Here is a 14929-nt window from a genome sequence, read left to right on the forward strand (position 1 = left end):
CCGCCTGTGACGCTTCTCTGGGGCTGGCTGAGAGTTAGGGTCCCTCTCCCCGCCGGGACATTCCAAGTTCCTAATGTAACCTTCTACGTTATCAGAGGGCCCTAAGAGACTTTTAGACTTTCGTTGTAGAAGGCACACCCTGGGCCCAGGAATTTGGGGCAGGCATCCCTCTGACTCAGAGGGAGCCAGGGATGGGATGGGGGAATTTCTGCACTTCTGAGGAGGAAGGGAAGACCACCCCACACAGCGTTCCCCGGCCGAATAATCTCGCCCACCCTTTCCCATAGGCTCTGGGCGGAACTGAAGGCGAAGACTAGGAAGGGGAGGGGACGAGAAGGGAAAGGAGGTCACGGCGCCTGCGCGGTACGAGGTGTGACCCGGGTGGGAAAGCCCTCTGCGTCCGCCATTTTGGCTACCTCTGTCGGTCTGTTCAGTTACCACGTGAACCGCCGACGGGGACCCGCCGGGGGGAGGCGGCGGCGGCGGCGGCGGCGGCAGGAACAGGGAGAGGAAGAGAAAAGCGGCGGAGAGGAGGGAGCCAGGCCGGTGGGCGGGCGGGCGCCACAGCACGGCGGCGGCAGCGGCGGCGGGCGCTCGGGGCTGAGGAGGCAGCCGGGGAACGGCGGCGGACACACACACACACCCCCACAGCGCCCCAGACAGACCCGACCGATCCCGGGCGGCGGCGGCGGGAGCCGCGGGAGGAGCCGGGACGATGCCGGCCGTGAGCCTCCCGCCCAAGGAGAACGCGCTCTTTAAGCGGATCCTGGTGAGTACAGCCCCCGCGCCCGGCTCCGCCGCGATTCCCGCTCGGCCGCCCGGCGGCCGCCGCGCCCCGGCCCGCGCGCGCCCCTCGCGTCCGTGCCTCGCGCCCCGGCCGCCCTGCGGCCCTGCCCGCGCCCCGCCTAGGCCCGGCCGGGTGGCCCGAACTGGAGGTGCTGGGGCCCCCGAGGCAGGCGCCTCATTCATTGCAAGCGCGATGCACCTTCCCCTGCCGCGACCCCACCGGGGCCGGGGCCCCTATGGCTGCCCCGGGAACGGGACCCCCTCGCCGCGCCCGCCGGAGAGAGCAGCAGTAGGCCCCCTTGGCCCGCTTCTCCCCAGGCTGCGCCCGCTTCCCGCTTCCCGGGCGAGGGGCCGGCATTTCTGCGACCCGGCTTTGCCATCCCCTTTCCCGGGAGGTGGAGACCAGGTGGGGCCTGGCGGGAGGGGGCGGTCCGGGAGGAAATAAAAAAAGTTTGGAGCTTTTAGTTGTAAGATCGACTTTTTCTTGTGAATGAGACATGTGTGTATGGTCAAATACCAAACAAACTCTGTAGCCGCAGAGTGGAGGAAAGGGCTCTAGTAGTGTATTTTTTTGCTCAAACTTTTTTTTCGTTGCAGTTGTGAACACTCTGCGTCCCTAAATTAGCGTGTTTGATATTGTCTGTAGAGTAGTTAGGACTACTTTAAAGTATGATGTATAGCTACAGTGCTGTGACTACATTGTAGCACGTTTTCGCCTGGCTTGTAGTGTGCGTGGAATAAAGAACCTGCCTTTTCCAAGCTCATATGGTTTTTCCATGAAAGGATTTCACAGAAACTTAAGTCGCTCTGTAGGAAAAATTTTAACTTGGCATAAGAATCCATTTCTTATATTTTATACTTTGGAAAGTGTAGTACTGTGGGAGTCATCTTCCAAAAATCAGAACTGGTAAACCAAGTTGTCAACTTGGTATGACCAAATGATTTATTTGTACTTGAGATCCAGGTAGTTTATGTAGAAAACCAGTGAGGAAATTGCTTCCAATATTTCATAGGTATTTTAGTCTTTGGTTCCATCGGAGTAAATCAGAATTACTAGTAGTTTTCATCCTTTTTAAGTGTAATTGGATCTAGAATATCAAATGCAGTCAAACTTTCAGAGTGGCAACTTTGATTAAACTGAAATGATTCACTTCTGAAATAACTGTGGTTTTAAAAAAGTAGTTGTAGTTAAATGTTACCATTAAAGAACCTCAGAATCTAGTTCCTCTGTTGATATTGAGATATAGTGTCTCTAAGAGGATTGGAGTAGAGATTAGATTTATGATTGTAGTGACATAGGAAACTCCCGTGAGAGGAAACTCATTTTACCAGTTCAGGTCAGTGACTTATATTAGTTGCCTAAAAGCACTAAGAGGTTAAGTAATTTCCAGTTTGTGGCAGGGCATGACTGAACTCAGGCCTTCCTGACCTTATTTAATATGACATTGTCTAAGGAAAGGATGAAAATCAGAAAGCTATGAGATGTTTTAGTTACTAAATAATAGAAAGCTATTAACTTATTCTACATTGAGAATAAAGAAGAGGTTATTAGTGGGATGATGCATTCTAGTAGTTTTGAGTTTTAAAGTTGATTCAACTTTAGGAAGTTTATCAACATTGGCAGACTTGACTTTTTCAAAACAGTAAAAAACTGGGCATCTCTAATACCTTGTAGTAAAACATTGTTGCCAAATAGATGTTTGCTCATAATTGGATTTAATCTGGGAAATAGTTCATGTTTTAAATATCGGATTGAAGTTTCATGGTAAAATGTATGTTTGTCCTGGTTGTTGCTTTTGTTGTTTTTGGGAGGAAGTTTGGTTTCTTCATCACTAGAGATTTCCAGAATTAGAGTTTTTGCAGTAAATTTTGTTAGGGCTGGTCCTAGGCCATTACTAATTGTGTGCTTTTGTTGGAAATGGGAATTCTTTTTTGTTCTGATATGAAGAATAGCTAGAGTTGAATCATAAGTTGAATGAGATGTCTGGATAGAATGTCTTCTCTTTCTAAATAAAAAAAATGTATGTGCTGTATTTTCAGAAAGTTCTGGATATCGTTTATTTTGGGAGCAACTTGCTGTTTTCAATTAAAGGACATTTGAATTAGAATGTTTTAAATTTGTTCTTCTATTAACAGGTTATTGATAATTTTTTGTATATAATGTATTATATCATAATTAAAGGTAGTTTTTCTAATTAGTCAAATCTGGTAGCCTTGGTGTAGAAGCTAGAGCAATGGAACTTGTTTTTGAATCCCAGCTCTGTTCCTTATTATCTGTCGTCTCAAGCAGTTTTCATTCTCCCTTTTTTGAGCGTTAGTTTTCCTGAGTGAAGTAAAAGTGCTGGACTAGAATCAAGAAATTATCTTTAAGGGCCCTTCGAGGAATCACAGTTTGTGGGAGAGAAGTCATTCCCCACATAGCTATCAGTGATAAGGATTATTTGTGTGTATAAACCTGCTTTTTAAAGTAGACAAAAAGATGAGTGAATTTGTGGGACAAAACCTCTAAATGTGTCAGTGAAACTGTAACAACTCAAAGTATATGAATTCTGCAACTGATTACACACAAAAGTGTAAAAGTATCCTCTTACATTGAGATTAAAGAAAAGGTGATAAATTCTAGTTGTCTAGAGTTTCCTAGGTGGAAAGAAAACTTAAGTTATTAAAATTAAGCAAAATGTAGGCTTAATAGAACTTTAGCCCATTTGGGGGAAAATTCATTTTGAAAGATTCTACAATAATTAACCAGGGAGATATTTAATACTGTTTATGAATTGGTGTGGATATTTTAGGTTAGTTTTAAGAGCAGAGGTTAAAGTTTTCTTTGCACAAAAAGAAAGGTGAAGGACTACAGTATGGGTAAAGCTTTATTTCTTTTATTCAAGTAAAGGGAATATAGTTTTTATTAGTATGCTACAGATAGTGAAAGTAAACCAGTTTGATGCAATTTTTTTGCCCTTGGAGAGAGAAACTACATAGTTGATTGCATAGTTTATGCTTATGATTAAATACTGTTATAAGGTAGTTGACATAGATTTTAGAAAGCTCAATAAATGACCAACTTATTTCACAGTAGTCTAACACAAAACTCCAGTCCTATAGGATTTGTATAATTCTTGGAAACTGGTTTTAACAGATTTTTTTTTCCTAGACTAGAACATTTAGTAGAACTTTTGGTATTTTTAGATATTTTAAAATACTAAAAACAGTGGCATCAGGATCAACTACCATAAATCTAGAGCTAGTAGGTACTCTTTAAATGTCTAATGAATGAATGACTACTTTAAGAAGGTTTGTTAGGTGATCCCCTTCAACTTTATATTTTCCTATCACCTCCTTCCCTTAAATAAACTATCATTAGAACTATTCTCCTCTCCAAAAAAAAAATCATTTGGTAGTCAACTTTCTTGGGAGGAAGTCTATTTGAGCTTAAACTAGGCTGGTCCTTGGTTGGCACTAAAGCAGAAAGGGGCCATCCTTGAAACTTTTCCAGCTTGGTATAGGGCCTGCTGTAACTTGTGCTTTGCTCACATAATCTTTAAGAATTTAGGGCCATTTCCACTCTATTATGAGCCATTGGAGTAGGACTTGAATGCATACAGCCTATTTAGTTGCTTTGGATTTAAAAGTGTCCATCTGCCCAATGTTATTTTATCTCAAAAGTTTTGAGTGTTATCCCATATAAACACAAACACTCAAGCTTTTTTTGCTTCAAACTTTTTATAAAACACTGAATAAGAAATGAACATTTATTCATTCAACAAATTTAAGTAATTGAATGGAAACATAATATTAAGCTAAATTTGTTGTTTATAAGTTTTTTCATTTTAGAGTCACAAAAGTTTCAAGTCAGTTTGGCAAACTAAATTTTCAATACTATGATCTATTTTTGGTCATCTGAAGTTTTTTAAAAAGTAAAAAGGAACCAAAGAACTGTAGTTTCTTAACCAAGAAATCAAGAGAGTTTTGTTGGATTTTTCTGGTTCATTGTAATATTGATTATTTTAAAATAGATTATAATGAAATATATTTGATACTCAACTGATAGTGAACACAATTTAAACTTTTATACAAAGGGGATGTAAATATGACAGTTCTTTATCCTATCCTTCTAGGGTCTGTAATCTAGTTAGGATCTAAGATTTAGCAGTAGAAAATTGCATCTGAAGACCTATCAGTGACAATAAAATGTCCTGGAAAGCATTCTCTTTAATACTGTGGGATTAAGTTAAAAAAGCAGATGAATATTGTTCTTTAATCATAGGTATACCTCAAGGCTATTCTGGATCTTTTCTCCCTCTTCTTCCTTTCCTATCTTCTCCCGTGGTGTCAGTTATCCTTTTCCTACAAATCTCCATATCCAGTCCTCATCTTCTACCTCTGTCTGTCTGCTGGACATCTCCAATGAGATGGAGTCTTAAACTCAAGTTGTCTAGAATGAAATTTGCTTCCGTCTAGTCTATATGTATTGTATATGTAATTATATATACATTCTATCTTCTATTAGATTGTAAGTTCCTTGAGAGCAGGGACTATCTTTTTCCTACTTGTATCCCCAGTGCTTAGAACAGTGTTGGTATATAGGAAGTCCTTTATTAAATAGGAAGTCCTTTATTAATGATTAAGATCTCCTTCTTGGATACAGACATTAAGTGCTGCTCATTTTCAACCAGCTGCATTCTCTTGGACTGGACTCCATTATGATTAAGCCTGCAGGAAACCTCATCCTGAGGACATTCCTCATCTTTCAAGATTGCATTTGCTTTTGGTATTCATGCCTTGTCAGAACCCTCAGTACCCTCTGTCCTTCTGATTGAAGCTGGGTGGCTCAGTGAATTGAGAGCCAGGCCTAGAGACAGGAGGTCCTGGGTTCAAATGTGGCCTCAGACACTTCTTGGCTGTGTGACCCTGGGCAAGTCACTTAACCCCCATTGCCTAGCCCATACCACTCTTCTGCCTTGGAACCAATACACAGTATTGACTCTTAAGATGGAAGGTAAGGGTTTTAGAAAAAAATAAAGAGGCTTCTTGGCCAGCTTCACTTTCCACTAGCTTGGATTGAACTTCACCATGCATTCTACTTTACTATGCCCCATGACACTAACTTCTCTTCCTTTTGTGTGTTTATTGTAATTTCCTTGAGGGCAGGAACTATTTCTTTTTCATATTTGTATCCCCAGCACTTAATCACAGTGCCTGGGCACATGGTAGATGCTTAATAAATATTTGACTAACAGGAAATAAGAGAAGGAAATTTGATTGTGGTTTAAAGCTGCATTCAAGGAAGAGATTGGACTTAAGCTGGGTTTTTCACGGAAGGATACAGTGATATAGGAATATAGGGGATAGATAAAGATAACTAGACTGGACTGGTTTGGAAAACCTGACACAATCTCCTTTGTAGTAGACATGTCCTCAACTCCTTTGGATACCTGGATAAGTCATGCAGGGTCCTCTCTGTCAATAAGGTATGTGAATTTCCCAATAGAAGTCTTATGGGCATGGCTTTTTGTGTGTGTGTGTGTGTGTGTGTGTGTGTGTGTGTGTGTGTGTGTGTCTATCCCTCCTTTACATGTAGATGGATATAGGATGTTGTTTATTGGAAGCTTCCTGTGATGATTCAGATTAAAGCCTTTTCATACCTGCTTGGTCTGAGCAGCTCTCATCCAAGTCCTCATAAATTGCCCATTGGGGGGGCCACTTAAAATGCCTGAGGTCCTCCTTGTCTTCTGACATGTCAAGGATTCCAGTGAAGCAGTTGGGCTTTCCACTTGTTATCTCTTATCCTTGTTACATGACTAGCCTGTTTTGATTACTATTTTGCTAATACATCTTTTACTCCAGTTCTTTCAAGTTCTTTGACATATATTACAATTTCTTCACATCTGCCTTTTTGTTGCTATTTGCCTGATACTGATTTTCACTTCTTTAAAGAACTTTATATTCTCTATGTTGCAGGCATCTAACACTACTTGTAAAATATTTATATTAGAAAGGTAGGCCCAATTCAGTCTGCCCAACTATGTATTCTGAAGGACAAACTATAAGCTGAACATCTTCATAAGCTGAGCCACAGACATTTTTCTTTGTGGATAGACTAAACTCTTGACTGATCTCTTTCAGGAGGTTCTGCAGTTTCTTGGGGCTTTAAGCAGAGACCAGTGTCCTAAAACAGGGACTTCTGGAATATCATACTTTGTTTAACTTTTCTCTGTCCCTTTAGTAACAAACTCCTTTGGCCTTTATGTATTTTAATTTTTGCTTAATATTTATGATTGGAGGATTGTCATCTATAATATTTAAAGATAATATTTTTACTTCTGAAAAAAATGAACACTTTCATATACTCAACAAGGAACAAATAGGATTTTTATATAAAACCATGAATCACCATTTTATAGCACTTGTTTTTAAAAATTGCAATACATTCATTATGGTAAAAGGCTTTCATCTGAATTGTGAGAGGCCCTCTTTTTGGGGGGTCCTGAGGGAAACATTATTACTTCTAACCTCTCCAGTTCCCTACCACTCTCCCCCAATAAAAAAAATAGAGAGAAAAAAACCAACTAAGCCTTGTAACAAGTTAGCACAGTCTAGCAAAATGAATTCATGGAGTGGTCATGTCCAAAAATGTGTGTCTTTTTCTGCATCTTGAGTCCATCCATCACTTGTCTTTTAGGAGGTAACTTGTATCATCATAGGTTCTATGGAAACATTGTTGATCATTTTATTGATTAGAGTTCTTAACTTTTTGGAAGTTGTCTTTGTTTCAGTTGCTCTTAGTTCTCATAACTTCTCTCTTCATTAGTTCACTCTCTAGGATTCTCTGTGAAATTACCTGTTTCTTCATTTTCTTCTTTTTTTTTAACCCTTACCTTCCGTCTTAGAATCGATACTGTGTATTGGTTCTAAGGCAGAAGAGTGGTAAGGCAATGGCAATGGGAGTCAAGTGACTTGTCCAGAGAGTCAGACAGCTAGGAAGTATCTGGGGACAGATGTGAACACAGGACTTCCCATCTTTGGGTCTGGCTCTCAATCCACTGAGCCACCCAGCTGACCCCTCTTCATTTTCTAATGTATATTAATATTCCATTATATTCCTAGCTCATTTTATTCAGCCATTTCTCACTTGATGGGCACCCCCTTGTATTCTAATTCTTTGCTTCCTCTCCCTGCATCCCTCCTTTTGAAGCAGGAAGCATATTTGTAAATCTGACTTCCTCAAACCCTGATTATGTTTCCCTTTTGAGTCTGATGTATTTTTTACACTCAGATCTGTGTGTGAAACTTACTTTTGTCCTTTTCACATTGTATGTGTTCAACTTTTCTTGTCTGTTTCAGGTAAGTGTGAGAATCATCTGGTACTCACCCCCTTTCTATGTTTGTATTCTCTTATATACTCCAGTTATGAGAATAGCAAGTTCTATCCCCTTCTTTATCCTTTATACAATATTCTTTTTATTCTCTTCAGATTCTCAGAACAGAACTTATTCCATAGAACTTGTGTTTTTTCTTATTTAAGTTAAATACTTCAGTACCTTTTGAAGACAAAAAGGTTCTGAAGGGATACTTTTAAAACATGTTTTTTCCCCCAATTACATCTAAAAACAATTTTTAACATTAAAAAAATATTTGAGTTCCAAATGCTTTCCTTCTCTTTTCCCCCCTCTCCATGGAGAAGAAGGCAAGCAATTTGATAATAGGTTATATATGTGTGTGTGTTTATGCAAAACACATTTCTGTATTAGTTATGTTGTGAGTTAAAACACAGTTGCTCAAATGAATACTTTTCTGGATTCTCTGTATGTCAGACTTTATAATCAGCTCTGGTTTTTCACTAGAAATGCTTGATAGCCCTCTGTTCCCTTAAAGTTTAATTTATTTCCCTTGACTGTATCTTTTGCCTTTGAAAATTTAGAATCAAAGATCTCTTAAGTAAAAACTTATAGGTGTTGTGTGATCCTGATTTTGTGTTTCCTTGGTAGTTGAATTGCTTCTTTCTAGATACTTAGTCAGTATGTATTTATTTATCAGGACATACAAAGAAAGGGAAAAAAAGTTCCTGCACTCTAGAATTTTACAGCCTAATGGCAGAGACACATGTAAACCCCTATATTTAAAAAAAAGTATATACAGATTAAACTGGAATAACTTAACAGAGGGAATGCACTAGAATTAAGGGGAATTGGGAAATATTTCATAAAGAACCTGAAGTTTTTGCTGGAACTTGAAGGAACCCGGGAGGCAGAGATGAGGTGAGGGAGAAGGGAGAGTGAGAGTGATGTAGATGTAGATGAAGATGCTTGGGGAACATTTCCACAGTTCTAAGTCAAGAGATGGAATGTCTTTCCAAGAGGTCACTGTCACTGGAACCCAGAGTTTTGTGGTGGAAAGTGGTAAGATGGGAAGTTCTGGGCAAATCACTTTGCTCTGGTTGCTCTATCTTCGGTCTTAGAATCAATACTGTGTATTGGTTCCAAGGCAGAAGAATAGTAAGGTTTAAAAATAAAAAAAAGAATACTGGAAAGGTAGGAGTGGGGGTGGGATAGGAAAGAAGCTAGGTTATTAAGGGCTTTGAATACCAAGCAGAGGATTTTAAAATTTTAATCCTGGAGGTGATTGGGAGCTACTGGAATTTGAGTAGGGAAGAATGACATTGTAAGACCTGGGTCTAGCAAGATTACTTTGACAGCTGAGTGGAGGATGGACTGGACTGGAGAAAGACTTATGGCAACCAACTAAGCAGGTAGTTAGAATAGTCTTAAGAATAAGGGGATAAGGACCCTATACCATAGTGGTGGTAATATCAGAAGAAAGAAGAAAATTCTTTTAAGGGATGTTAAGAGTGTTAGAATGTGGTTGAAGATGATATTTAAGTTGGTATCCTGGGGAACTGGGAGGATGGTAGTATCCTCAAAAGTAATAGAGAAGTTTAGAAGAAGGAAGGACTTGGAGGAGGGTGGGGGAGAATAATGAATTCACTTTTGTAACTGTTGAGTTTAGGATGTCTGTGGGACATCTAGTTTGAAAAGTCCATTAGGCAGCTGAGTATGGGGATCTGCGGAGGGCTGAGTAAGTAGTAGATTTGAGAATCATCAGCATAAAGATAGTAATTGAGTCCATGGGAGCTGATTCAATCGCCAAGTGAAATCTTATAAGAAGACTGGACAGAGACCTGGGAGACACCCATAGTTGGTGGCAGGTATGACCTGCATGAAGATCTAGCAAACAAAAGTGAGGATTGGTTAGATAGGTAAGCGGAGAACCAGGATAGAATGGTGTCATGAAAATCTAGAGAGAAGAGAGTATCAATGAGAATGGTGATCTATAGTATCAAAGGCTGCAGAGTGGTCAAGAAGGATATGGACTGAAAAAAGGCAATTAGATTTGTCAATTAAGAAATCATTAATAACTTTGAAGAAAGCAATTTCTCTTAAATAATGAAATAGGAAGGCAGAGTGTAGAGTTTAAAAAGAGTGAGAAGAAAGAAAATGGAGGCACCTAATAAAGATGGCTTTGTCAAGGAGTCTAGTGGACTAATGGGAAGAGAGATGCAGGATGATAATGCAGATGGATGGATCAAGTGAGGATTTTTTTGAAGATGGGGAAGACATGGGGTATGTTGTAGTCAGTAGGAAGCAGCCAATAGTCAGAGTAGACATGGAAATACTGAATTTTGGCTATAACATTCCTGGGACTTCTTATTTTGCAGGTCCTTGTAGGCTTTGTATTGTAGTCTTTTGATCTTTACATGTTCTTGGATTCTGTCTAGGCAGTTTACCTGCATGATATCTGAAAGTATAATGTCCTGTATTTTTTAAATGATATTTTTGATCCGTTTTCTAGTTCAAATTTTAAAATATTAGGTATTTCGTGTTCTAATATTTCTTGCTGCTTCATAGTCAAATTTGTTTTATCTGTTTTAGTTTTCAAGTTTACTACTTTCTCTTCTAAGCTACTTATTCTTTGGATTTTTGAGTGTTTTAATTTCTCCTAGGTATTCATGTAATCTTTACAGAATATCCATTTGAGTCTCTGAAATTGTTATAGATCTCCTCTCCTTTTTGAGATCTCTAGTTTTGCAATAATTTTTTATCCTGGTTGATGTCATCTTTGGCTTGTTTCTCTAGCTTTTAGTTCCTGAACTGGATCCTCTTGCCAGGGCCCCCTCTCCTCCTGGCTGGGCTTTTGCTGTGTTTTGGGATGGATTTTAAACCCTCCTAGGTACTACTTGGATCTTTGAGGTTCAAAGTGTTGCTGTACCTTCAGGATCCTCCTTGTTTGGTGATTTCAGCATAAGGTGCTCGCCAAGTTAGAGTCCTGGAGTGGTGCTTTCTGATTCAAACTGCATTCTAAGCTGCTGGATGAGTAGTGGTTGTTGATGCTCCCCAAAGGTCTGCAGTGGGTTCACAACCATCTTGGGTTTTTATTTGGGGAGTTCTCTCTACTGCACCTGGACCTGGCAAATGTGTCATTGGTCCTTCTCTGATAAAACTGGGAGGCTAAGGATTTGTTTTTCTATTTTTACTCTGATTCACATTCTTATTGCCCATGAACTGCACAGGTGAGTATTTTGTGTAGTTCTAGGATAGAAGCAATAACTTAGCTTAATTTCTCATAGCATTTCTTACATTCTTTCTGTCTGTTAGAAGTTCAGGGTTTTTTTTTTTTTAAAGTCTTACCTTACATCTTGGAATCAATACTAAGTATTGGTTCCAAGGCAGAAGAATAGAAAGGGGTAGGTAGTTGAGGTTAAGTGACTTGCCCATAGTCACACAGCTAGGAAGTGTCTTAAGTCATATTTGCACCCAGGACCTCCCATTTTTGGGCTTGGCTCCCAATCTACTGAGCCACCTAGCTGCCCCAGAAGTTCAGGTTTTTACTGCAATAGGTGTGGGAAAGCTGGAAAGCTTACCTTCCTTTATGTAGCTATCTTGGTGGGAGGTTCTTTGTAAGCTTTTGCAAACAAGTTTTATATTATAAGCCAGTGTGAAAAGCCTATGGCTTCCATGTCTATCTGCTTGACAAATAAGTCCAGTATTTGCTGATGAAGAAAAATTTTTGACTCTTTTGCCCTTTTTGTTATAGCATTTGATTTAAATTAGTTGAATAATAAGAAATTATTGTATTCTGACTTTGTCCTGGCACTTGCGTTTTTGAATGAAAAAACTATTATGATGACTGTCTCAGTAGTAAAATCAATCTTAAAAACTCCATTTTTTTATGATTTAAAGTTATTCCAGAGTATACCAGTTAGATTATAGGTAAATAATAGTTTCCTTTTGAAAGACTCCTTTAGGCATAATTTTGCTTAGTCTGCTCCAATATAGTATGTGGTGACATAAAATGAAGAAATAAATGAGATTTAGATCTTACTATGTTTTATCATTTTTTTTAATCAAATGATAGTTCTTGGGCCCTTGGAATGTGTATTGACCACTTAATAAAAGAGAGATCTAGTTATATATCATATTGTTTCAAGGAAGCTCATCCCCTCCCCTTCCTGAGTAACTTTACCTGTCTATCAAACATTCCTGACAGCATAGTTATGCATACATTCCGTAGTCAATAAAGTTCAGGGTTTGGAGCTTCTGGGCTGGAGAATCGAGAAAGAAGTAGGGTAGAACTGAGAGGAGAGAAGTCTGGATGCAAAGCAGGCAGGTGAGGGGGGGAAAGAATGAGGAAGAGACTGGCAGGCTAGGCACCACGTGGTCAGGTTATTTAGGAATGTTTGTCTACCCTTTCCAATAAACTTTATAAAATATATATCTGGGTAGAAATATTATTTAATTCTTACAATATCAACAGCCTGAATGTTTCTTTGGTACCTATGGGATATATAAGTTCAATAAGTAAACCTTTATTAAACTCTTGCTATGTGTCAGGCACTGTGCCAAGCATTGGGGATACAAAGAGAAGCAAAATAATAGTCCCCGCCCTCAAGGAGCCTTCTAATGAAGGAGACAAGCAAACGAGTATGTACAAACTAGTTATGTATGGGGTAAATAGGATATAATTGAGAGAGGGAAGGCACAAGAATTAAGAGTGGTTTGGAAACGCTTTCTGTGGAAGATAGGATTTTATTTGGAACTTAAAGGAAGCCAGATGTTGATAAGGAAGAGAAGAGCATTCCTTTCATGAGAGATAGCCAGAGAAAATGCCCATAGCCAAGAGATGGAGTATTTTGTTTGAGGAAGATCAAGGAGATCTGTGTCATTAGATCCAAGAGAACATAATGGGGAAAAGGTATAAGAAAGTTGGAAAAGTTGGGATGGGGAACATTGGATATGAAGGACTTTTGAACACCAAACAGAGGATTTTGCATTTGATCCTGGAGGTGATAGGGAACCACTAGAGTTTCTTGACAAAGAGGGCTTTGGTAGACTTATGCTTTATGAAAATCACTTTGGTGGCTGAATGGAGCATATATTGTAGTGGGGAGAGACTTGAAGTAGGCAGATCCACCAGCCTGCTATTGCAGTAATCAAGATGTGAGGTGATGAGGGCCTGTACCAGAGTGGTGGCAGTATCAAGAGGAGAAAAGAAGTTATATTTGAGAGTCATTGCAAAGATGAAATCCTCTTGGATATGGTGGCTGAGAGATAATGAGGAATCCAGGATGAGATTCCTAGGTTGTGAGCCTGAGGGACAGGGAGGATAGTGTTGCCCTTTATAATAATAGGGAAGGTAGGAGTTAGGGTTTAGGGAGAAAGAAAGATAATGAATACAGTTTTGGACATGTTGAGATTAAAATGTCTACTGGACATCCATTTTGAGGTACCTGAAAGACATTTGAAGGTCAGCAGAGAGGTGATTTGAGAATTATAACCATGGAAATGATAATTAAATTCATGGCAGTTGATTAGATCACCAAGTAATTATAATAGAGGAATATGAGGAGAGAGTCTAGGACAAAATCTTATGGGCCTCCAAGAAAGTTTCTAAATATCTACAAGTTTGAATTGATTCTATGGGAAGATCTTTGGGAGACAAGGAGAATACAGGATGAGAAGGCACACGAACATTATGAACCTTATCTGTGGAAGGATTGGTATCTATGGATTAAATCACAGATCTATCAAAGTATGGAGGTACTCATAATAATACTTGGAATTATTAAAATCTCATGAATTATTAATAGTAATGTTTTCAGGGAATAGATTAATTTTTAAGTTTGTGAAGTAATTTTTCATTACATATTACCTTTGCTAGTTCACCACCTACACCTCACCTATTTAAATGGCACTGAACATAAAACAGAAAATTATGAGCTTTTTGACTGTGTACTACTAGCAAGATGTAATGAATAAAGGTGTGGGACTTTTGAGTCAGGGAAACCAGGGCTAAATCCTTCCTCTGACTCTTATCTATGGCTGCTAAAAAGCAAGTCATTTAATTTCTTTTTGGCTTAAGCATCTCTTAATGTCATAAACTGCTTTGATCTGTTCTCAGATCAGAGTTTCAGATATGGCATCCTGCACTTGTCTTTAGTAGGAATCTAAGTTAGAATGCTTGCTGTGTGTGTGTGTGGGGGGGGGGTACACACATTTTTTCTTTAAAAAGATTAGGGAGTAGCTGAGTGGCTCAGTAGATTGAGAGCTAGGTCCAGAGACAGCGTGTCCTGGGTTCAAATTTGGTCTCAAATATGTTCTAGTTGTGTGACCTTGGGCAAGTCACTTAACCCCCATTGCCTAGCCCTTTAAGATGGAAGGTAAGGGTTAAAAAAAAAGGCAAAGATTATTCTCTCAAAAGAAGTTGAAAAAAATCATTACTAGTTTCTTCGGTTAGATTTAAGTCAGCCTAGATTTTAAAACTTTACTGAAGGCTATTTGGAATTTAACATTTATAACTTCAGTCATTTAAATTTTAGTGTCTGCTATGCTTTAGACAAGAATGAAAGATCAGTTAGATGGACTTAAAACTGATTAAATAACCCTAATCCATGTTGTCATTAATGCATGTTACCTTCTAGGGCAGTCTCTGGTGGAGTACCCTAGGTATCTGTGCTTGCCTTGACTTGAAAGTTGACATATATAGATTTTATAATGATAGATTTATAGTTGATATGAATGTAAGAGGCATAGTTAACTTGTTGGATTAGTTAGTGCAGGCCCACTAGTAATATGAAATAAAATAGGTTAAA

At 39.2% G+C, this 14929-nt stretch overlaps 1 protein-coding gene across 2 annotated transcripts in view; it reads left to right on the top strand.

Annotated features, from left to right (window-relative positions):
• Positions 1-399: 399 nt before the first annotated feature.
• Positions 400-14929, top strand: part of NAA15 (N-alpha-acetyltransferase 15, NatA auxiliary subunit) — an 84700-nt gene continuing 70170 nt past the window's right edge. For both annotated transcript variants that reach the window (XM_007496309.3, XM_007496310.3), the window contains exon 1: positions 400-769. In XM_007496309.3, the coding sequence (XP_007496371.1) occupies positions 716-769 (54 nt within the window). In that variant the 5' untranslated portion in view covers positions 400-715. The remainder of the gene's footprint in view (positions 770-14929) is intronic.

The sequence above is a fragment of the Monodelphis domestica genome, chromosome 6 (assembly GCF_027887165.1).
Source record: "Monodelphis domestica isolate mMonDom1 chromosome 6, mMonDom1.pri, whole genome shotgun sequence".
Lineage (NCBI taxonomy): Eukaryota > Metazoa > Chordata > Mammalia > Didelphimorphia > Didelphidae > Monodelphis > Monodelphis domestica.